Raw genomic sequence first — 24,794 nt, 5'->3', positions numbered from 1 at the left:
CTTAAAGGGCCACTAAAACAAACAAAGGTCATAATTGAAGCAGCAGAGGCCATGATATGCTGAACTTACCCCATGTCCCATCATAATGCAGCTCATTAGCGATATTAGACCCAACCATTGACTGTATATAAAGATGGAAGACATGACAACTCCTCAAGAGTGAAGTGAAAACATTATGATTGCCCCCTGGTGGCTGGCTGCAGTATAGGTCCTAAACCTGGCCCTATGTTAGCAGATGGGACATGGGTTCATGTCTAAGCTCACTCCCAGACATCCAGAGAACATTATTTTGAGGTATGCGGGTGATCGACTATCATATCACTTAAAGGCCTGATTGCTACTGACACACTCTGTTTCTAATGACATATCCAGGATATTTTGGCTTCATTTTTGTACAGTGGGATGAAATGGAGACATCAGTCTTCATACAGTCAATGGACCCAATCCATGTTTTTCAAACTTCATATGTCCATTTTGTAACATCAGTGTGCTAAATAAGGACTTTGTCAACATTTCAATCCCCCTTTATTCCTCTTGTCTGTTTTACAGCATTTTTAATTGGCTGGGATTACTGAGATTCTGCATCAGTTTACATACACAGGGTGTGTATAGTTACTGTATTCCTTGTGGATGTGAAGCAACAGAACGGCAGTTTAAATATGTGTGTTTTTCTCAGCTGGGCTGCATTTTATGAACTGAGCTCCTGAGGGTCTATTCACATTTTCACCAGTTCAGCCTCTCACTGCTTCTGTGTGGCACATTGGGTCCCCCTGCTGTCTTGGCTGGCATTGTGTGACTTTGTGTGTGTGTGAGAGAGAGTGTGAGAAAAGCAGAGGAAAACAGAAAAGAGGCCTCCATTCCCTCTGGCACAAACATGGGTACAGCACACACATCAATGTTGGTTGGAATCTAGGATATCTGACACTTAAAAGCTAGCTGCAAACAGGCAGAAGAGGAGCAGTAAGCAAAGATGAACTAAGGACAAATGCAATTGTAGTGCCAAATTTTTACTAAAAAGGCTATGAACATTGTAGACTTTCTTCATCAGCAGTATGTTTTCTTAAGTTGCCCCCACCCCCCAAAAAATGGTGTCATGGTTTCGATTTGAAACTCAGAATCAGTTGAGATGAGTTTCCAATTTCGATCATCAAAAGCAGGATCTGCAATTCTGCTAGTATTTTTCTTTCCAGCCCCAACTAACACTTCAAACAGACACAAGCTATCTTACAGGTAGCGTGTAGCTGCGCTTCCGGACACTCATCCCTGGTGCATGAAGATGATGAACTGACTAGCACTAAGGTACACATCCTGATGCAATAAGTTTGCAATGGCATAGCCATCAGCAATGGAGAAACAAAATGTTTGAAAAGTCAATTCAAATCTGGTATTTGTCGAATCATGACATTACTACTTATCACAGAGTTGGTGGTTCAGTCCCCACCTCCTCCTGCCCGTGTGTCAGACACTGAACCCTGGAGTTGTTCTCAGCGACTGGGGAGACACAAGCCAGTGCATTCCTAATGGCTGGTCCCAGGCCGGGGTACATAGGGAGGGTTGGGTCAGGAGGGGCGTCAGATATGTGGATCATAGAAATAAGCTTTCCATGCCGGGTTGGTCGGGGCATGATTTGCCAGAGAGATGGAAACAGACGAACAGGGAGCTTCCAAATGAGTAAGAGATGGACAGGATTGAGATGGAAACTTTACCTAATAGTATAATTGTATAGTATAATTGATTTTTACCTCATCTTACCACATGAAAGCTAATTTCGTAAAACAGTGACTTCATGTATTTTAATTACATTTAAAATTTTCCATCTAATTCTACAACATAAGTTGATTTTAAAGGGTCACATTGAGTGCAATGTAACTATTGAGAATGTAACTAACAGTCAATACAAAATAACCAATTTGAAATTATATAATAAACCTTGAAAATCACATCGTTTATGTAGAATCCCCCTGAATTTTGTATGTAATAATTGAATAGACACATGAAGTCTATGTATCAGTCTGCATTCATTTATTTTAATCAGACTCAGATTTTTCACACTGACTCCACATGATAGAAAAAGTTAGAATCAAATGTGACCCTTTACTTTTGGATCAGATCCATCTCCATCCATCCATCTCAGCTAATTTGGACCACATTTCATAGTGTCTGATGTACCAGACAAAGATATGTATTCATGCGGTAATCGAATTTATCAACTTAATGCAATCAAAATACACTGGAGACTAATTATACAGATGAATGGTGATGAGCAATAATCATTTTCATGTGTTTGTCTGGGGAAGTCACTGTGAAGGGCTGCAGCCAGGGTCATTTTTTGTGAACTCCTCAGTTCATTGTTCAGGTTTTTAGAGACTTCCACGTTCTGTCACATCCAGTTTTTCTCTCTGTCAGTGAAAACAGTGTGAAATGTGAAACGGGGGGTGGATCATCTGAAACTCCGCCTGCTGGCTGGCACAAATGAGGAGGGGGGAGGTGTGTGTGAGTGTGTGTGTGTGTGTTTGTGTGTGTGTGTGTGGGCTGCGCTGCGCTGTGCAGTGACAGCTCAGTAAGCGGCTGAAGCGCTCGGCTGTGGCGGAATGGACTGCCTGAACTTCCACTGCGATGTCCTCTGACAGAATATGTTGCCGTGTGTGAATGTGTTTTAACAGCGCGTGTGTGTGTGTTTGTGTGTGTGTGCATGTGTATCGGGGGGCATACATGTACGGGCAACACAATGGCTCTCAACCGAGTTTCTCAACTCTGCCACGATATCACCAGGCTGTGGCTGCAACTGAAGATGATGACAGGTAGAGTGTGTGTGTGTGTGTGTGTGTGTGTGTGTGTGTGTGTGTGTGTGAGAAGGAGGACGAGACTGTCCATGTGTCAATAATGTGTGTGTGTTGAGTGTGTTTGTTTGTTTTGCTCGCTTCTGTGTGAATTAGTTTTATAGCGAGAGATAAGACGTGAGAGTTCTGCAGGTGCTTTCCTGCTTGTGTGTGTGTGTGTGTGTGTGTGTGTGTGTGTGTGTGTGTGTGCATGCAGTGCAAACAATGACAAAAAATAATATCCTGCAGTTCTCATAGGAGGTAAAGTAGAGCTGGTGTGTTTCATGTCTGAGTTTGTTTTTTGTAAATTTAAACTATCTTGATGCCCCGAGAAGCTGCAATATTCATCATAATCTGCAGGATGAAGGTGCCGGACACAATAAACTCAGCTTTTTGTCTCTTTAGAGCTTTGTACATTTGTCCAGGGTAGTGCTCGAGAAAGGCCACTGAGCGTTCTTCCTCTGTGAGTTACAAAGACCACTTAAGAGGAGCCCCAGACAAGTCCCAAGTACAAGAGCAAGTCAAGACAGAGTCCTTAAAAAAACCTAAACAGTATTCATTGAAAAATATAAGATTCAGTCTCTTAATATAGTTATATACTTTTTGGATGTAAAAAAGTTTGAAATAGTGACAGTAAACAATGTAAATCTGCCTCAGTGTTGCATTGTTTACTGAACTGGTGATTACTAAAGACAAAGTTGTAATTATTGTAGGAGTAAGCTATTTCACAAACTGTGCAAGTATGAAACCTTTCATTTGTGCACAAAACTCTACATTTAAAATGGGGAATCAGTGCATGGGAAATTAAGGTAAATATGTAACATATCTGCATTGAAATGAATTGAAACAGCTAGAGCTTTGTTATATATTTTGTTGAGCAGTGTTTTTTCATTATGCCAAATGTTTCCAGCAACGTTAAACCCAGAGAAATCCATATTTTTATTCAAAGTAATTTTTTCTTTCATTTAGTTGCTTGACGTTAAAGAAAGTCGTGGTGTTTTGTTTTGATTGAGAAACCTTGTGACAGAAATGACATTCACTGCTTTTAAAGAACTTTATTCAATTGCTACTGACAAGTCGAGATTCTGATTGGCTGGAAGGTGTTCATTAGCTTGTAGAAACCGGATGGTTTAACCAAAAAACCTTGCTGCAGGTGTTTGTTTGCAGTCGGGTTGTTCTCAACCTCAAGTCATCCATTACAATCATGTGTAGCGCAACTTGTCGAGTAATATCCCTTACTTGATTCTCGATAACTGAACTCTCCAGTCTGCTGCTGTCTGGAGCCAGCAAGAGGAAGAAGAAGAGCAAAAAAGGGAACTGGATACAGGTGAAAACCAAAGACTGTAGTAGGCAAGAGATGTGGCCGCTTCAAAACACAGAGAAAACACAGTACTCAAAGTACTACAGGCCTAGGAATAAGTTTGAAGTAACAACCATGACAAACACTGTCGAAAGAGAAAGTCTGTTTCAACTCTATATTGCCCCTCTCATTACATATCTTGGCTGTAGTGCTACAGTATTGAAAAATGATCATGGGATTAACAGGGGGTTATTAAAAAAGAATATATCGTGGTCGAGCAGTCAGCAATAGAGATCAATACATTTCCAGAAAATGAGACATTTGCTATCGTGGAAACAGATGCACTCTATCCAAGTAACACTAAATGCATCTAGGAGAAATATGCATCGATGTCTTGGTTTCCAACCTGACTGCTTTATTTTAATGGGAATTTCCCGGGATGAAACCCTAGTTGGCAACGTCATCATGAACCTCCTTCTGGGGTCAATGAATATCTATAGAAAACCGTCAGCCTTGTTGCTTTCAAAGATATGTTGGATGAAGACGAAATCATCACTGTGTTACAAATCTCTTGTTACAGGCCTTTTATAAATGGGTGTAAAACACTATGAATGAGCTTAATGAATGAACCTGACCTGACTTTGTTAGCTACATTGATTTTGTCTCATCGCCCAAAGATGCTTTTCCTGCTGAAGGCACTATTATCCATCAGACGCTTACATAATCCAATCTAAAGTGGAGAGTGTGTCCTGTCCCGAGGTCCTCGCTGTGTGTTGAAGTGAGCTGTACGTTAACGTCTCGGTGCGGCCGTCCTCGGTACAGTACACAGCAGCGCACACTGACAGCATGTTAATCACGTTCGTCCCCATTAACACAGTGTGTTTCCTCTTGTCAGTTGGGAGCAACGCTGGGACAAAACCCTTTTGAGAGTTTGAATGTCAACATCTCCTCCCCCTTATTTCCACTCTCAGTCGTGTGTGTGTGTGTGTGTGTGTTTGTGTGTGTGTTCATTGGGTGACTCCATCGCTTCCATCCAGTTTCTTTGTTTGCAGTGATGGGTAGTTATGGCAAATTTCTGAACCACAGCGTTGTTAAAAATCAACAGAGATATTTATGTTTTTCTTGGCTCTCTGCAGGCTCTTTCAGGTATGTGTGCGGCGCGGTGTGTTTTGTGTTGCCGAGCAGGGATCGTGTTTGCTCAACTGCAAGATGAGCCCGTGCAGCCCGATCACACACAGACACACACTCACTCACAAACACACAGATTGTTAGTGTCAAGGTATCAACCTTTGTGCCAAGTCGAGATTAGAAGTTGACAAGTCTCGGCTAAGCCCCTATAATGCAATCTGGGTTGTGGATCCATGTGTGTTTGTGTGCTACTCAGAAGAACAGGAATCATTTATCCGCTTGCATTGGATTTAGCAGCAGCGGCTGTTGTAATGTTACCTTTCAGTCAATTTATTTAGTCCCCGGGAGTCTTTCACAGCGAACAGTTACAAATGGAATCTGTCAATACAAAAGCAAGAGAGCATAATCAATGCAGTCTGTACAGACAGGTAAATTAGATTAAGTGTATTGGATGAATCTTTAATGATCCCTGAGGGCGGATAGGATGATGGCGACAACAAGACACAAGAAACAAACATATTGATTAAAGAGGCAGAACCAGATACTCACTGGTGATAACCTGAAATCCATTTTATGATATGTTGGTACATTTAACTCAATAACTGTAATACAATTTTGATCTTGTTGCATCCAAGTGTTATTCAACATCAGTGATATTGCTCAGTGTCTTTTCTAAAGTTAGAAGACGAGGGGAAAATTATGTAACAGAGGCTGATACATCATAACATTTATCCATCTAGATTGTTTTGGTATGAGTTGCCTGCCTTTTCTTGAATATAATGGAGCTATATGGCACAGGGCTTGTGGTGCTCAAAGCACATTTGAAAAACTCAGCAGCAGTGTTTCTCTCCAGACATCATGACCTGGTTACTCAACATAATCCACAGACTTTGATGTTTTACACTATTTTCTTTCTACCAGCCCAGAATGCAGACATTGCTGGTTAGCTTAGCATGGTTCTTCTGTGTGATGATACGGAAAAAAAGAATATTTCCTACCTGAAACTGCTCACAACAAGGTGTGTGGATTATCTGGAAATACCGGGTGATGATGTCAGGAAATTTTCCAGTGTACTCATGTATTCAGTCCGGTTCTGCTCGAGGTTTCTGCCTCCCTCTAATTCCATTATATTCGAGAGAAGGCAGACATCTCTACAGCCGATATCTCTAAAACTTGGCAGCTCACTCCAAAACCATTTCAAACAGACAAATAGCTCTACAGGTAAGAGGAAAATATGTATTTTTGACTTTGAGGTAAGCTGCCAGTTTATGTCCCTAGTCAATCCCCAGAAACACTGAAACCTACATGAGCATTTTTTCACGAGACCCTCCCTGCCTGGCAATCGACCATTCAGATGCCACACGCTCAGTAACATGAGCTTGAACTATAAAACTGGAGTGCCTCTCTAACATTGGTCAAAATAAATAGATTCTGCGTTATACATTGTGCAAACCTGCTGCCCTACATCAAACAGATGAGACATTCCTTCTAACTTAGTTGAAATAAACTCAAATTGCACCTCTTAAAAGCTCCGTGTCATACCCCGAAGCTGCGGAGCCTTCCGTCATAGCCTCGAAGAGAGGAATCACTTTTCTGCAGAGCATTGCTGACCTTTTGATTATGACCTACTCAACTTTAGCACAGATACAAAAGTATATCAGCTGATTAGGATCTCAACCTGGGTGTGGGCTGCAGTTTTGAGAGATTGCTCTCCATGAATATTGCAGTTGAGGTGGTATTGTCAAAACTTTTGTATATCCACACCAATGTGTTGGTAACCACATATCCATTTTGCTAAAGTGCCAAGCTAAAATTAAAACAAACTAAGGAAAAACAATATTTGGATTTTGTGATAAGATGGGTTAATGATTCTAAAAAATGACAAATCCACAGTCAGTGTGGTGAATCATTTCTACCTACTACTCTCCAAAACATCCTCAAGTGAATCCAGCACAGCCCCAGTGACCTTTAAGGCTAGAATAGAAGATAGGTTTTTGCTTCCAGTGCATGATGTAATTGTCTAAAAAGAGTAGTGTCGAGTTTTCCTACAGCTGCACGTTTTCCTTTAGGGCAAGTAAAAACACAGTCCTCCTGGATCCTTTACTTATTTGCTGCCTCCCTCTCTTGAACTTTGTCTATGTCATTTTTCCCTTTTCTTTCCCCTCTCTGCCTTTCTCAGTTCTCATGTTCTTCCTTGATCCGTGGCGTGTAATGACTGGTAGCTATGCCAGAGGTAGCTAAAAAAAAAAAAAAAGGCTGCTGTGCTGTGATAGCCGCTGGTTTAACTCCCAGCTGAGCTGTTGTTTTGATACTCTAATGGTCAAGAGGGAGAGGAAAGGAGGAAGGACCTGGATTTAAAACCCACAAGATTGTACATGCTTTTTTAGTTGAGTGAGTTGCACCACAGACGCCTCAACATTTTCCATAAATTTCCATACATTTCCATCAGACTACTGGTCAGGGTGTGCACTTGGAGCAGGTGGAGGTTCAGTGCCACTTTGGCACAGATTGAGACATTTTGGCTGGCACGAGACACAGGTCACACAACCAGCAGGCCAATCCGAATGCTGCTTAGCTATCAAATACTGACAACACAGCAAAATACTACCTGTCAATACAGTATTTTTTTGTATGATATTTAAATTAAAGGTTGGGAATCTTTGAAACCTATCACAGCCTACATTTTTAAGATAACTTCATGCAGTGGTTTGACATTTTGACAACCAGCGGAAACCCCAGAAAGTGACCCAACCAACCAAGAAATAGTCTGGCACATGACTGCATGTAAAACTACAACTGGTCATTTTACATATGTATTAGTCCGTGCACAAATTCTATCATCACCATCACAGTAATGGAATCTCAGCTAACTGTGGGTTTTTGCAGCAGACGTGAGTACAGTTTTCTCCACATGGCTGCGTGTCTGTGTGTGTTGTGACGGCAGCACAGACTACAGACAGGGGGACAGTAAGTGTATTGTTTCGCTGAGATGATGATGCCACCGTCTATTCAGTGGAGCAGGGCTCACTGCCAGTGACAGAGTCAGGCCTGAAGTCATTGTTCTAGATTTCCAACCGTTGCTGGAGTGGAGGCACATCACTTTCAGCTTCTTGGCCTTGCCATGTCACACATGAATGGAGCTTAAAGCGGCAATTTGTAAGATATGGCCATCATTTTTGTTCAAAGCAACACTGTATAGAAATTGGAATTTTGTGCGATTAGGGGCACTTTGTCAGAAGTGACATAGATGCTACAAACAAAATGCATTACATCGTAACAGTTTTATGTCTTGGAAAAACAAGTGATGGGCCACCCTATTACAAGACACTGTACCATCAATTTAAAGTTAGCATGCTAACCCAATTCTCTCTTTCTCCTCTGCTGCGTCACACCTCTCCTGTTCCCCACTTGACACGTTTTCTCGTCCCCGCAGTCATAGTCCTGGTCAGGACCATTGTAAATCACCTCCATACTGTATCCGCTGTCCTCAAACTGGCGTCAGTCGGCCTCAGACTGAATTCACGTGGCCATCAGTAATATTATCATGTTTGTCTGCTGTTTCTCCTGATCCACACTAATTCAAGCTTTGGGTTTGGGTACGGGCACACACACACTCACACAGGCCCGCACACACACATACACATTCCAGGCCACTGTTGGCCCTGTGACCCAGTTGCTGTTTGGCATGGTGTGTGCATGGTTGCCCTGTCCTGTGTGTGTGCACGTGTGTGTATGTGTGTTAGATACCACACAGCAGTGACAGATGGGGCTTCGGTAAACCCTGAGTATAATGACAGATAATACAGCTTGGATTCCCTCACACAAGTGCACGTACACAAGCACACAGCTGCAGAGCGGCTGGCAAATCCTTGCTTCTCTGCATGCATGTGCACACAATGCAAATGACCATCTCTCTGCTGGTGTTGTACACCAGCGCAGCAACTTTTAACCCCCCGGCCACACCCTGGCCATGCACACACATGCACACAAGCATTGGTTTATCCAACTTAGTGCCTTCAAGTCTACATTCCAAGTCAGTCCTTCACATGTGGTGCATACCAAAGCAACAGATGGAGAGCTAAAGTTCTCAGTGACACCTGAGTGCTGGACGTCTGTCACAGTGTCACAGCTGCTTTGTGCTTTTATTCTGAAGGTCTTGATCTGCTACTGTTTTGATGCTGTTTCATTAAACGTGACCAGCATATAATCTCAAAGGATATACTCGAGATCAGGGCTTTTCAATCCTGGACCTGGTGGCCTGTGCCCTGCATGTTGTAGGCTCCAACACACCTGACTGAAATGATCAGCTCATCATTGAGCTCTGCTGAAGCCTGACAATGACCCATTTCTTTGAATCAGGTGTGTTGGAGCAGGGAAACATTTAAAACATGCAGGACATAGGCCACCAGGTCCAGGATTGAAAAACACTGCTCTAGATCACAACAGATTTATATGGCACTCACATTATAAGCTCTATCTGGAAAGCTCTTAAATTGCCCCCCGGGGACAAGTAAAGTATTTTGAATTGAATTGAATATTGAGGTACATATCAGATAAACAAGCAATATTGTAGTACATGAAGTTACATAGAGTTTTTGCATACATACTAATACATACATCATTTTAGGCAGCAATCCCAGGAATGAGCCCTTTAATCTAGCTGATAAGTTACTGAAATGTGGCTACAGTCTCACAGCTATTTCATACACAACATGGTACTTTAACGTGTGCAAATATACTGTATCTTTCCATGTATTTAACATGCATTTACTTAAAATGAATGCTTCAATGACAAATGTGTGAAATGATAAGTATTTCTTCACAATACATACTGGAAAACAGTGAGTTATTTTAGTTCTAGTGTCTGGGGCCGTCGCAGGCTTGTATCAAGCCCGCCCAATTGAACAGGCTACCTGTCTGCCTCCTTCAAGCCTACATGCCTGCAAGCACTCTGCCCATACACTCATTCTGCATGACCGGAGTCTTCCACAAGGATAGACAGATATATTGCTAAAGCTTTTTAGCGAGCTGGTCACACAAGAATGGCAGAGAGAGTGCAGCCAAAATCCCCCAATGATAACATGCCTGCTTGACAGCGGTGAGCACAAACACATGCCATGTTCATTGTTACCTTCATTCAATGATATTAATTCAAACTTCACAAGGCTGCACACCAAACAAAATACACACCCTACACATTGATCAACAGATAACGGAAGTGAGTTGAATTGCGGCGCAAACCGGGGACAAATCAGTGAGTAGTTTGTGAAAATGGGTGTTTTTTCCGGGGGGTGTACACAGGTGGTGAAGTCCGGTGATTAAACGGGGCAGTCGGTGTTGGTGTAGTCAGGCAGTGTGCGTTCATGTGTTTTGGAGGAGTGGCTTTGGAAGTTGCCCTGAAGGGAAGTGGTGGGTTTTGTTTTTTTTTTGGCTTGTGCTGGTTTCTACAATCTCACCAACCCCAGATTTAACTTCTTCAAGCAAAGGAACAAAAAAATCCGTTCATGCCAGAGAAAGTGCTCACCACGGCTTCAGTTCCCAACATTTTCCTGAACTACTCACCCACATTACTTGCCTTAAATAGCAAAAGGTGGGGCAGTTGCTGACCTGTACAACATATCTCTGTAATATAAGAGACAAATGCAACCTTAAGTTATGATACTACTGTGTGTTGTCATTAGAAATTCCTTCAGTTCTTTACAGCAGTTAACCAGTAGCGGATATATCTTATGAATTATGCTGGAGGTACGTCTGCTAACATGTTTTGCCTTTTTAAAAGTTTTGCTGTTTGGACAGAGAAAGATTAAGCATATTTATGAGTAAAGGCATTTCCTCTCTTTTATAACTACATTTAGAATAACTTAATTTCCAGAATCATTTCTGCCACAGCAACCTCCGTGCACCAGACTACATTTTAAATGCATTTAAAACATTTAATGCATTTAAAACTTAAGGTAATTTGATCCCAGCAACAAATCATGAGAGATTTAGACTGTTATCAGTGGACCCTGGTGATCCATTTCCTCTGTCTGTTTCTGTGTGTCTGAGGTCATTTCTGTGTGTTGGTGCACCTCTGGGTCCAGTCATGTCATGTTTGTTTTTGTTTGCATAGTCCACAGCTGGGGTCGTGTGTGTGTGTGTGTGTGAGTGAACGTCAGACAGCACTCCGGCTTCCTGTGGCTTTGAACTGTCAGCCATTAACCAGCAGAGAACAGCTGGCTGCCATCTTTGAACTGAACAATGTGTTTGATGAAATCCTGTAGGAACATGACCGCAGAAGAAAGGAGGAGGTGTGTAAGGGTTTTTTTTGTCTGTCAACGAGACAGACAACGTTAGCTGCAGGGTCCATCAGTTGGTGTGTGTAATGGACTGTAGCTTTATGAGACTTAATTGGGCCGTTGCCTCTGCTTCACCTCGGAGGACTGACATAACCAAAGTGTGTCTCGTTACACAAATTGAGTTTTTGAAATTACAATGTAAAAAAAGTGTTAGCGGTAATCGAATCCAAACACAGGCATCCTCACAGTGTGTATAGTGACGGTGTACTCACTTACTGTTAACTATGTAGAAATTAGATGCTGAGATAAGTCTGCATGTTTCAGACCAAGACCGTGTTTTGTTTGTATTTCCATAGTGATGTTTGAAGGCCAATTGTGCTGCTTGACGTCATTTAACTGTACCAATACTGAACTAACCAGCTGCAATAATTGGGTGATTTATCTATTCGTTGTCAACTATTAAATAAATTGGCAACTATTTTGTTTTTGTGCCATTTCTCAAGAAAAAAAAATTCCAAATTCTCCGAGTCCAGCTCTTAAATGAGATTAATGACTGGTTTATTTACTCCTCTATGACAGTAAACTGAATATTTTGGGTTATGGAGAAAACAAGACATTTTTTGGATATCATCATGGGCTTTTGGAAACACTGACTAACATTTTTCACCGTTTTCTGACATTTTATAGACAAAACAACTAATCGATATGAAAACAACCATTAGTTGCAGCCCTAAGGCATTACCAAGTTCCAAAGAAAACAATATTTTCTAGACAGATATTGTACATGTGACCTATTTAAGCAAGCGTATTGCATAGTAAGTAAGTTAGAGCTTGCAGAACCGTTGGATGAGCATAATATGGGACCTTTAAAACAACAGATGATGCAAATAGTCTGAATCATTTCACTACTTCCTCTTGAGGAGCTGGTCTGGTCGGTGTGTATTTTACAGTTGTGAAGTGAAGTACTGCTGTTGACCCCCTACAATAGAGCAAACACATCCGCAGCATCAGCTAGCACCAGGCCAACACATTAAATATGTAGGCATGTGTAAAGAAACCCTGTCCACCATTTCATCCTTTTGAGACAAGAGCACCTCTACGCTCTTTTTTCCGACTGCCTCATTCCCCAGCGTTCCCTCCTCCTCCTCCTCCTCCTCCTCCTCCTCACTATCTTTTCACCTCTCTAAATCCAGGGCTTATTCTCTCTCTCTCACACACATACACATGCAGACACAGGCATGAGAGTGTGAATCGGTGTTATTCAGTTAGCTTTATCTGTTGTTCAGTGTATCTCATATTTAAATCCTGAAAATATTAAAGGTTATGCATATTATTGCAATATCTCTCATATAATTAAGAGAAAAACTGACTGGGAAGAAGATCTGACTTTTGAATTTGAATACAGAGAATTGTACAGAACTTAAGTGTGCCTGATTAAATAGAGTTGAACTGTGTAATATTTAATTTTGATGCCAAGATTGTTGGGTTATATATCAGGTTGCCCCTCAGCTAAGCCCCTGGTAAAAAAAGGATGAATGAAATGCTGAAGGGGTGCTTGGGGGAAGGGTACAGGGAGGCGGAGGGACATTCTTTCTAGGCCCCCCATAATCACTATTTGTGTTTGGCTTGCATTGCCCCACTTCTGTGTGTATGTGTGTATGTGTGTGTGTGTGTGTGTTGTTTGGTGGTTAAAGGGGTTCACTTGCAGCCTAGTCGCTATAGTTTAATTTCATTCATTCGTCTGAGGACAAAGCAGGGAGTATTAGAGTTTCAGCACAAGTGAAAAACAGCCAGACGCCTGAATGTCTGATATGTGGGCACCATTCACCCTTATAGGGATGCAGGATTTGTTGCAGCATTGATTATATTGTTGTTTGTCTGCAGGTTTTTTTTTTTTTTTAATATTAATATGTCTACCCTAAAATCCCCAAACAATAACAATACCAGTTAGTGGGTTAGGGACTTGAAACTGATGATTGAAAATCATATTATTTACATCCTATATTTTTTTTAAATGCTTGCAGTTTTAGCATTGTTTTACAGGTAGTTGCTACCTGTGACAAATAAAGAGTAGCTGCTGATCTCAACTCAGTGAATGAATGAAATAATGAATGAATCAATCAATAAATCAATCAAACAAACAGAGACCCAACATCTCCCCCATGAGCAGGCACTTGGTGACAGTGGTGAGAAAAAACTGCCTTTAACAGGCAGAACCCTCGAGCAGGACCGGACTCGATGCTGGGCGGCCATCTGCCTCGACCAACTCCAGTCTTTCTTTCTCAATTTCTCGGGGGTTTATCCGTCCAACTATATTGACAATAAAAGCAAGGGACAGGCTGAGATGAACCTACTTTTTTAAGTTTTAATCAGAGAGATTCATTCGATTTTAAAGAATGGAGGATAGAGGAGTAAAGAAACCAGACATTCACATTTAAGAAGCAACAAAATAGTTGCCAGTTTACTTAATAGTTGGCAACAAATCGATAAATCAACTAATCATTGCAGCAAAATTCAACAAAAAAGAAATAATTTGAATTCTTAAAGTTTTTTTTTTTTTTTTTTTTACATTATAATGCAGAAATCTTACACATTATTTCTTTACGGGGTGTATGCATTCACCGGCAAATTGTACTTTAATTTTTGGTTAAATCAAAACCCTGTTTTCTCCTAATGTGTCCGGTACCAACCTGTTCATTCCACTTTAAAAACTAAACAAATACAGTGTGGAACAGCTGTTATTCCAACCCTACATGTCAATCCTCAATCAGTGATGATGACCCAAAACATCGCCTTTGAGGAACAGCAATGTGAAAACTTCCATAAACTGCAGTTAATGACATACTTAGGTATGGATTATTACTTAGAATTGGGCAGCAGTTGTGACTATAATACCCGAGTCTGTTCAAGCTTTTAGTTTGTTATTGGTGATTACATACAGATACAGAGGCTGTTTATTTAGCATGCCTCTGGGTTATGAGTTTTGGGTTTAAGTTTGGAAGTCAAAGACACACACACACACACAGACACAAACACACACGCCCATACACATAGATGTGGATACAGTAGAGTTAAAAAGCACCCGCACATGTCTGGCTGCGCTCCAGAGTTTGGGTCTTAGCCAGGGCTTACTGCGTGACACACTGAACTGACAGCTGGCCCGACAACACACTGCAACACACACCCTGACATTATGACAACACACTTGCTCACACACAGTCGCAACATCTGAACATTTCTAAAGCAGAACCGTGGCTCTTTTAAGCTTCACGTATTGTGCGCACTTTGCTTAAAGGCACTGTAAAGAGAGTTACATTTCAAAGCACATCCTCTCTTCCCATCTCTTCTTCCTCTCTGGTTTTTGCTGAAGCACGGGCTAATTATAGCAGAGTTGCTGTTTTTGGTGAAATTACAGGCCGGTTGGCTCTGCTGTAAGCTCTGTGGTCTGTTAAAGTCTATTAAAGTGGACCTGCATTAGTGCCACGTTAACCATCTCTTTAAACTGGATCCTGCTAAAAGTGTTACCCTTTGTTCCTCTACTCTTTCCTTCCTTCCTTCCTTCTAACCTTTCTGCTTCAGTTTGTTCCTTTTTTGGTTTATTAATTCCTTAGTCATTTTGTTCCTTCCCTATTTCCCTCCTCTTTTTCCTGCTACTTCTCTCCGTCGCTTTAAAAGGTGATAAAAAAGGCTTTTCTGTCAGTGTAATAGTAGGTCCGGCTGTTCCTGTGTTCACAGAAGCTGGATGGTTCCTGAGTCACTGCTCTGTCATCGTAATGTAATCTCATGATTCTGGTGCATGCCCGGTGCCTTACTGGCATTATTACTGTATGTGTGTGTGTGTGTGTGAGTGTGCCAGTCATTGCTCTAGACCTCCACTGTAACAGATTCCTGCCTGACCACAGCAACACGTATACTTGTGTCGCCAGTTTAGTAGTAAAGTAACTTGGGCAACAGCTGTTCACACATGCTGCTCCGTGCTAAGTGTGGACTTCACATGAGACATGAGACTTACAGTATGTGGTGTGAGTCACTGTCTAGCCAATGACATGCTTACACACTGTGCATTACTGAGGATCTAAGCTCTTAATCTGGTGGTTTCTTCATCATATGGAGCGTCTGCAGAACACAAGAGTATCCTCAGATTTCTAAGATCATTGAAATAAATGGCTAACGACCATCAGAATGTGTAGTTTTCTTTCAGAATATCTCTTAAAAGATTATATTTATGGATGAGAATGCTAGCTGTATATAGTAGTTGTATAACCTGCAATGATTTCTCAGATGTCTATCGAGTTGGTTGCTTTGGTCTTCCCTTTGGCCCTTGTGGCTCACTAAACCACAGTCTTGCAAAAGGTTGCTTGTTGTCATATGGGTAAGGCTGGGAAGGTTCCAGTTTGCTGGTCCGGTCCAGTGTACGAGCTGTAACCAGCTCGATTCTGCACCAACCAACTGAACCGTCAGTTGTAACATCAGGTGGAGAGAACTAGCAGCATGTGGCTAGTCAGCAGGAGCCCTATCCCGGGCTCCTGCTAACTAGCTACATGCTGCTAATTCTCTGATTCTACTGTTTAGCTCATCTCCTAGGTGGTGCGGCGCTTATGTGTTGTTATGCTGTACTAGAGTTGAGAGTTGTACACAAGGTGCTAATCACACCGACATCCACAAGAGTAGTGAGCTGGTGAAGGTTATGCTGCAGCTTATTACAGTTACACGAAACATGGAGGGCGGTTACTGTTCATGCCTGTAAGATCTGACCAATCAGAGCAGACTGGGCTTTTTGTGGGGGCTGGCCTTAAAGAGACAGGTGTTAAAACGGACCCTTTAGACAGAGGGGGAATAGAGGTGCTGCAGCAATGGACAGTGTGGGAAAAATCATGCGTTTTTTGAACATTAAAGCATGTGACATGTTTCCTAGTAGTCATCTGAAATAAAAGTATGAATGTGCTCAAATCCTGGCAGGAAATATTATGAGATTAAATCAAGCATTCTATCTTTAATTGACTGCCGAGCTTGGAGCCTTGTAATGAGTGAGTAGAGCTGCTCCTTTAGGGGGGGGTTTGGTATCTGGCTCCTTCCTAAAATGTGAACAGTTTGCTTGGTTTGCACTTCGCTGGTAATTAATGCCTCTCACTGCCAGCCCTACCATACTGCTCAGAAACCTCGCCACACTTCCCTCACACCAGTCTGGGTGCCAGCCTTTGTCTATATGCACACACGCACCTCACAGCTATATTTCTTTACACAATACAATTCTCAGTTTTCGTTCACAGATGCAGACACGATCGAACACAATTAACGATTCTACTCCATGTAGTTGGCATGCGTGGGTCACACATGGCAAACAAAAGGGTGGGGGAAGAGTGCTTTTTCTCTATCTCTGTATTTCTCTGTCTGTACAAGTCTCAGAGGGCTAAATGAGATTACTGTAATCCAGCTTGACCAGAGAGAAGAGGAAATCCAAATGCTGTTTAGTTCATCCCCTGTCGGTGTCTCCACCTCGCTTTCTCCCCTTTATCCTCTGTGGATTGTTTCGCTTTCACTCTCCTTTTTATTTCCATCTTTCCTCCTTATTAACATATATTAAAAAAAATCTAGGATTTAATCTGCCTCTGAGTCAGTATAGTCTCAGTTGAATGTTGAACAATGTATGTCTGTGTGACAACAAGGCCGTGAAAGGTTGCCATGGCAGATTGTTAGATATTTGGACACCAATAGGAAGCCAGCTGATTTAATTACATGAATCTGTAATAAAAAAGATCATCTGATGGCTATAAATGGGTCACACTGTATTATTGGCTCCGTATCAAAATGTGGCTAATCAGCCACAATGCTCCCCACAGCCTGATTTAACCTCTTCTGTTTCTTCTTTGTCTTTGTCATCTGATCCCATTTAACCTCGCAACAGTCAGCGGACCTCGTCAGCCAACAGAATAAACAGCACATTAACGGCCTATTCAGTTTAGTTTTGACTGCTTAGCTCTAGGTTCAGAAGTGCAATCGGCTGTCCTTAATTGCAAAGAGCTGAGAACTTTTAGCATGGCCGCCAGCTTTACAGGGTGATGATAATGCTGCGTTCCAGTCAGTGTAGGAGGTCGGAATTCCTACTTGTGAATTCGGGGCACATTTATCTACCCCGACTTCACCAGGAGCAGTTGTGTGACGTCACGCAACAATGGCAGCACCCATGGAAAGGGGGTAGGGTGTACTTTTTCAGTTTAGTTCTGTGTACACTTGCCAATGAGATATCACTTCGGTACGGTCTGTCAGGCTTTTTGCTCACTTTTGACGTCTTGCACTTAGAGCACTTTGAAGTCCGGTGTTGTCTGGAACACAACACAAGTTGTAGGATGTGTTTTTTGTGTGGATACATTAGCATCTTTAAAACCTCTGCATCTGTGTCTCTTTTTCCTCAGATGACATCCTGCAGAGGGAGGAGGGTCTCCTGTGTGCAGAAATCGGCTCTGAACTCCAGAAACAGTTTGCCATCCTGCCAGGTTGGTTTGATTTCTTTTCTCTTCTCTAGGTAACACACCGGGGACGTGGGGCACAGCATGAGTCAGGGTCAGCCACCTCAAATACAGCTTTGTTTTGCCATGTAATTGTAAAATAGGATTCTGTGGTGCTTAATTTAAACAAATTACCAAATTAAATGCACCAGACATTTGCTAGTGACACATCCCCCCCTCCCACATTTTTACATCGTCAAGACCCAACATTTTGAATTAGCTAAATAAATGCAATTAAACGAAACTGTTTTGCAAGAGTTACGGTGAAGTAAAAAGGTGAAGTTTGGGATGGACTAGTAACCCCAGATAGACCTGGCTTTGTTTCCAAGTAGAAAGAATTGATTAGATTAGATCGAAAAACTGAGTTGTTGGTGGAAAAACAAGGATGGAACAAATCAGGGTTATTAACATAATACTTTGAGTTCATTTATGGGGATTTGTTTTACCGTGAATTTAGCTGTTATCTAAATATGTGTGTTTACCGCTGCTACATTGTAGATATTTGTTGCATAAAGTTAGTGTATCACTTTTCAGCTTCATTTATCCATTTTGCAGGTTTAACCAGGTAGATCTATTGGAGGCCTGCTTGTTTTGACAGCTTACTCTTTTGCCGACAGCGACAAAATTGCATCTGATATCAAAGCGAGTGTGTGTGTGTGTGTGTCCCTGATGGCAGGAAAATGTACATAACATGCAGCACAGAATTGTAATCCAGACTCCAGAAATAGCTCCACTTCAAACTTTAAAGCAGCGCCACTTGAAAAATGATTCTTTGACAACTGTCTCTGCTTATGTGTGCATTAGGATGAATACTTAACTCTTAATGTAAGGAGGTTTCAACTCTGTGTGTATTTTAGAAGATTATATTGTAATTTTACTGTAGAACGTGAGATTTCCATGTGTATTTTTTATTATAAAGCAGGTCTAGGTGCTGTATAAATACTGTGAAATTATCAAACCCCTGAATTCATGGAGAAATGCATAGAGACCGTATTCAGAAACTTTAAACAAGCTGTCGGGACTTCTGTAAGGTTGTGATGTCACAACCGCACAGTCGTGCTCGCAAAAGCACAGACTGAACTGATTAGAAGACACGGTGGGCTCAGGCCTGTGAGAGCTGACCAATCAGAGCAGACTGGTCTTTTAGGACGGGGGGGCCTTAAAGAGACAGGCACTAAAATGGAGCACTCAGACAGAGGGTGAATAGAAGTGCTGTAGCAATTTGACAGCATGAGAAATAATATGTTTTTTTTAACATTAAAGCATACAAACTTTTCTAGTGGACACCCAAAATAAAAGTATGTACCTGAAAAGCCGAACATAGGAGCTTAAATTAACCTATTGCTGTGTATCTAACTAGAAGTCAATACAAAACTTTGTTACCTCTCCAACTCAGCCCCTTAATTTCCTTCAGACACTAAAAGTATTTTTATATTTATCTATGTATGTATCTTTCACTAAGTAAAGAAAGACAACTACACATATCGCTGAAAGTTCTTCCAATGTCATCTTGACTTTGACAGTTAGGTTCTAATGAAGATAAGCATTAAGAATCAATTTACAGTTTTAAAGTTTGACATTTTATTTAAAGCGTTACACAGCCAGCAACTCACACAGAAATACACAAAGCAACATGAAAAACAAACGCACGCTGACGTACACAGAAACACACACTCAGGGCCCTGTGTTGGGTTACCATGACAATAATGCCTGCCCTGTGACGACGTGAATAATTCATCAACAATCACCTGCAACTTGACACACCAGTGAAGGAGAAGGCAGAAGGAGTGTGTGTGTGTGTTTGTGAGGCCCGTGTGTTTTAGTTTTTGTCTGTCCTTGTGTACGTCCCGTTGTCATTAGTTATTTGTCTGAGGTTTTTGTGGAAAATGTATCAAACAATAAAGTAAATGACATCATTATGTTTTTAATTATAATTTAGAACCCAAATGGATTTTAGATGGGCCGGGTCTCATTTTCACTTCATTTTACAACCTGCTGACAAATGGCCAATAAGAAGTGATGAATAATAAGAGCCTCTTTCAGGGATGCACGATATACAGTATGTCTGCCTGATTGATTATCGGCACCATATTGGGACATTTACATAATCAGTTACCGGCCTATAATGAAGGTAAACAGAAGTGATAATCTGAAGCCAAAGCGCACCATCTACACACTCTGATTGTATTTTACATACTCACTTACTGTTGCAGTTGGTTGAAGTGGCACTCTTTTTGAACTATTTTGGTATTTATGGTACTGCAACTAATGATTACTTCCATTATTGATTAATCTTCTGAATATTTTCTCCATTAATAACTTGATTATTTGATTTGTAAAACTTCTAAATATAATTAAATGACAATTACCCAAAGTGACACCTTCACAATGCATGTTTCTGTTGTCCATTCAACAGTCCAAACCTCAAATGAATTAATATACACCAAAGTAATTTAAAGGAATAGCAGGAGATCCTCACTTTGATAAAACTGGAGCAATGAAATGTTTTTGAATGAAAAAATCTGTCAATCAACTAATGGATGAATCGACTTTTTCAGCTGTACTTGTGTATACTGTTGGGTTATTCAATTTTAAACAAAATATTATATTTCATCGGCTATAAATATCTTTTATATGTCAAAACTAGTAACTAAAACAAGAGGAAAAGACTTGAGTAAAGTACAAGTACCTCAAAGTACGTGTGGAGTTGCACTTTAAGTACAAGTACTTGTTTTTTGTATTCCACCACTGGTGATATGTCAGTTAGAATTATTTAGGTTGAGTGCTGTCATATGTAGAACAGTGAAATCAGATCAATAAAAAACAATGAGCCGTAGGGAAGGTATAGATTGACATACATATTTTTGGGAAAATACTTTTCCTGTGATTATCTTTCTGATATGTATTTTGAATTTTGAGGCCATTGTGATCCATGAAATAAACTGATTCAGAGAGTCTATTTAGAAATCATAGGAAATCACCAACAAGCTGGATGTCAAGCTGACCTGTCTGTGTCTGTCCCCCTGACCTCTGTGTCTCACCAGGGGGCCGCGGGATAAACGGCAGCCCCATCATCGTCTTCCCAGAGTTCCCGGCTTTCGGCGAGCTGGAGGAGGAGGAGGTCCAAAATGTCCTCAGCTACCTCGCCAGCGTCCCCAGGTGGGCATCACACACACAAACACACACACACACACACGCACACACACACACCATCCTTTTCCGCAGCTTCAGTATGTTTGACAACAAACAAACTGTGAAGGGAGTCTGGCCAATTGGGGAGGTGTAGGTACCACGTGGAGCCAACAGATGGCAGCACAATACAAAAGGCCTGTCACAGGGAAACAGCAGCATGACATAAAGACACAGCTTTTAGACCAAATGAAAGAAAAGGGATTTATAGAATGAAAAATAAAGGATAAAAAATGGTTCCAGAGAAGACACAAAAATAAACTATTTCATTTGGACTATCTACTTAAAATCAGATGATTTAAATCTCAATGTAGAATTTGCATGTAATTTTAAGTATTTTTTAAAATAAACTACCACAATAGCCCTTACCCTGAAAGAAAGATTTTAGTTCCAACCCTGAGGTAAAATCAACCATCATTTGTTTGGTTAATTAATATTTAATTAAATCATGATACACATCTCCTTTTCTTGTTCCTTTCCTTTCTCCCTCTTTATTCACTCCTCCCTCCCCCTGTCCCTCCTCCCTCCTCCCTCCTCCCTCTCACCTCCCCTTCCTTCATTTCACCTTTCCTTTACTGCTGAGCACTGCTCTCCCAACACACGCACACACCATGACATTCACACACATAATTAAGGGGGGGATAAAGGATGGAGATGTATGCATCTGTATATCTATATATGTGTGTGTGTATTTGTATGTGTGTGTGTGTGTCATGGCGGCCACAGTTTTTTTTTTTTTTCTCCGTGGCTCATCACCTTTCATATCCCACTCCCCCCCTCCTCTGAGTCCCCTCCCTTTCTCCCCATCGGCTACATGCACCCAGCTGCCAATTGGCTGCACTCGGAGCTCCGATTGGCTGTGGGGGAACAGCAAGACGCAGGGCTTAGTTTTGATTGGCTGAGGGCGAGAGGCAGGTGGTGGAGAAGCAGAGGGAGAAGGGAAAGGAGGAGGGAGATGCTGTTTAAAGATGTGAACGGTCACCTCTCTCCATCTGCGAGCCGCACACAGATGACTGTAGATGCAGGAATTGAACAGTGACAACAACAGAATAAGGAAAAATGGATTATTTCTGGATGATAACAATGGAATATTAAGGATTTTGATCTTTTTTTATCCCAGGATAGCAGATATTTTCCTCATTCAGCTGACATCATTTATGTGGTCTGAATATTTTCTCCAGTAGAGATGGATTGAGGATTTGCTGTCGCAGCGTTCACTGGGTACTGTAGTGTGTTCATTTTCTTAATTTGTCTGTGTATGTGTGTGATGATGATGAAAACTGGCTAATTATGACACACAGATGGAGCAACTCAGCAGTAATATTGGCCCTACAGTGTGTATGTGTGTGTGTGTGTGTGTGTGTATTAGGTGTCAGGATGCATGTCAATTTGTCCAGCAGGACCTTTGCAGGAAAATACTGCATTCACACGCACACTCACACACTGACACACACACATTAGCTTAATGAGGCCACTACATATGGCACAGCCTGTGGAATGAATGGCAAGATTTTCGCATACACACACACATTAACGCAGAGCCAAGGTTGCCATGGTTATCACAAGGGTCTCTTCCATAATCATCACTTATGACAGATGATGGCTATAGTTTGTAGCGAGGCTTTCACCTTTTTACCTTTCCAGGCTTTTTAATTCCCAAATTATATTTTTTCCTGTCATGACGACCAGCAAAGACCTCTGAAGTCCTGTCATTTCTATGAAAATTGTATATATGATATATGTGACAAAACTTGATAATGATTATGACAAAGAGAGCTTTAGCTGAAAGCTCCAACCAGGCTCTACTTTGCTGTACAGCCACTCCAGTGGACTGAAACGATACGTTTCATATTTTTGTTAATGATCACTAGGAAATGCAGTGCAGGACTATATGATAGCAATGGGTGATCAGTACCAAATAGGGCTGCATAATTAATTGAAATATTATTAAAATCTCAATATGGCCATGTGCAACATCCAAATCACAGAAGCTGCTATAACTGCAATATAATGAAATACTGTAGTGCTGCAGAGATGCTCTGGCCTACAACTCTTGTTCTCCTGATGTAAGAAAACATGTTTTGACCCCAACAGCATCACATCATCATGACTTCGATGCTGTTTTTTGATGAAAATGAAAATTTAGATCGTGAATCACATCGCAATATCTGTCAGCATATTTGCAATATGATATTTTTTTATCATACCTCTCAGTCTTAGTACTAAAGATGGGGACATATTTGCAACATATTTGAGGATTCAGTCTTACAGTGTGTTCCGTGATTATGAAAATACCTGAATAAAGGTGGATGAAATTAAAGAACAGTTCACCTATGAATGAAAATGTGTTCATTATCTACTCACCCCGATGCTGATGTAAAGTTTCAGTGCAGTCTGGTAGTGCACAAAAATATTTCAGCGTTGCAGCATTCTCATAACCAACTGTAGGTAGATAGATGGGGACTTGTTATAAAACATTTAAAAAATCAACATAAAGAGTATTAATAACTTATTTTCAAATCAGTTGGGGATCTCGGGGCTTCAGGAGACTTGGATTATGCTGGACAGGCTGTATGGAGCCCTTTTGTGGTTGTCTTCCTACATTTTAAAAGTCCCCATCTACTTTGCTGAAAATGCTGCATTGCTGTTTTACCATGAAGCTCCAGAAATTTGTGGACTACAAAACTTCACCTGACTTTGCATCATGGGGGTGATTAGATAATGACTGAATTTGACTGAATCACTTTTGGGGGAATTGTTTTCTCAATGGGACAAGAATCTTGCCGGGGACACCCTGGAGATCACTCAGGTACTGCTGCTGTTGGAGCCTCACATCACATCAACATGCTCCTTAAAATTGCCTTGTTGGATTAATGTGGTGCCTCGTACGGCAGCTTGACCTGATGTCTAGACCTTAACAATTAGATCTCAGCCTGCAGTGCAAACACACACACGTGTAGAAAAGTGGTTCTCCCGGTGATAACAGTGATTGCTTCTCTCCTGCAGCGTCGCAGCATCAGGAGAGGGTTTCATCCTGGTCATCGACAGACGACTGGACCGATGGGCCGCCGTCAGGGCTACCCTGCTCCGCATCGCTGTAAGAACCTATTGGTTTGTCTGTGTATATATGTATGTATGTTTGTATTTGTTTGTGTGCATCATTTGCTGATGATAGCAGTTTCGGTGTGTGTGTATTACTCTAAACATGGGTGTGTGGGTGTAGTTGCTGGTGTCGGCTGTGTGTGTGTATAATTTGGTTTGTCACCACTCAGAGTAATGGATGCTTTGGTCTATTGTGTGTGTTTGGTGGCTTGTACAAACTGTACATTATGTGCGTGTATTCATTAGCTGTGCATGCGAAGGACATGTAAACTTGTATCAGGCGACGGTCTTTTTTTCTCTCTGGATGTTGGAATGAGGCAGGAGGGGAGTTAAAAATAGTGTGTTATGCTGGAGTGGGTGGCGGAGTCTAACAACGTGTGAACACACTGCGAGATACCGTCCTGTTATACATAGAAAGTCCACGCTGTGCGAGCCATTAGTCTAATCCTGTAATTGTTTTTATTTTTATCAT

General features: G+C 41.4%; 1 protein-coding gene across 3 annotated transcripts in view; it reads left to right on the top strand.

The window, feature by feature from the left end:
• Positions 1–24,794, top strand: part of mcf2la (mcf.2 cell line derived transforming sequence-like a) — a 64,991-nt gene that overhangs the window by 19,756 nt on the left and 20,441 nt on the right. For 2 of the 3 annotated variants that reach the window (XM_073495512.1, XM_073495514.1), the window contains exons 3-5: positions 17,939–18,019; positions 21,076–21,190; positions 24,227–24,317. In XM_073495512.1, the coding sequence (XP_073351613.1) occupies positions 17,939–18,019; positions 21,076–21,190; positions 24,227–24,317 (287 nt within the window). Of the gene's footprint in view, positions 1–2,591; positions 2,802–17,938; positions 18,020–21,075; positions 21,191–24,226; positions 24,318–24,794 lie in introns of those variants that run through there. The other variant, XM_073495513.1, reaches the window with a different exon arrangement.

This window comes from Pagrus major, chromosome 24 (genome assembly GCF_040436345.1).
Source record: "Pagrus major chromosome 24, Pma_NU_1.0".
In the NCBI taxonomy this organism is placed as follows: Eukaryota; Metazoa; Chordata; class Actinopteri; order Spariformes; family Sparidae; genus Pagrus; species Pagrus major.
The sequence above is the reverse complement of the archived record's forward strand: the minus strand, read 5'-3'. Positions and strand labels throughout refer to the sequence as shown.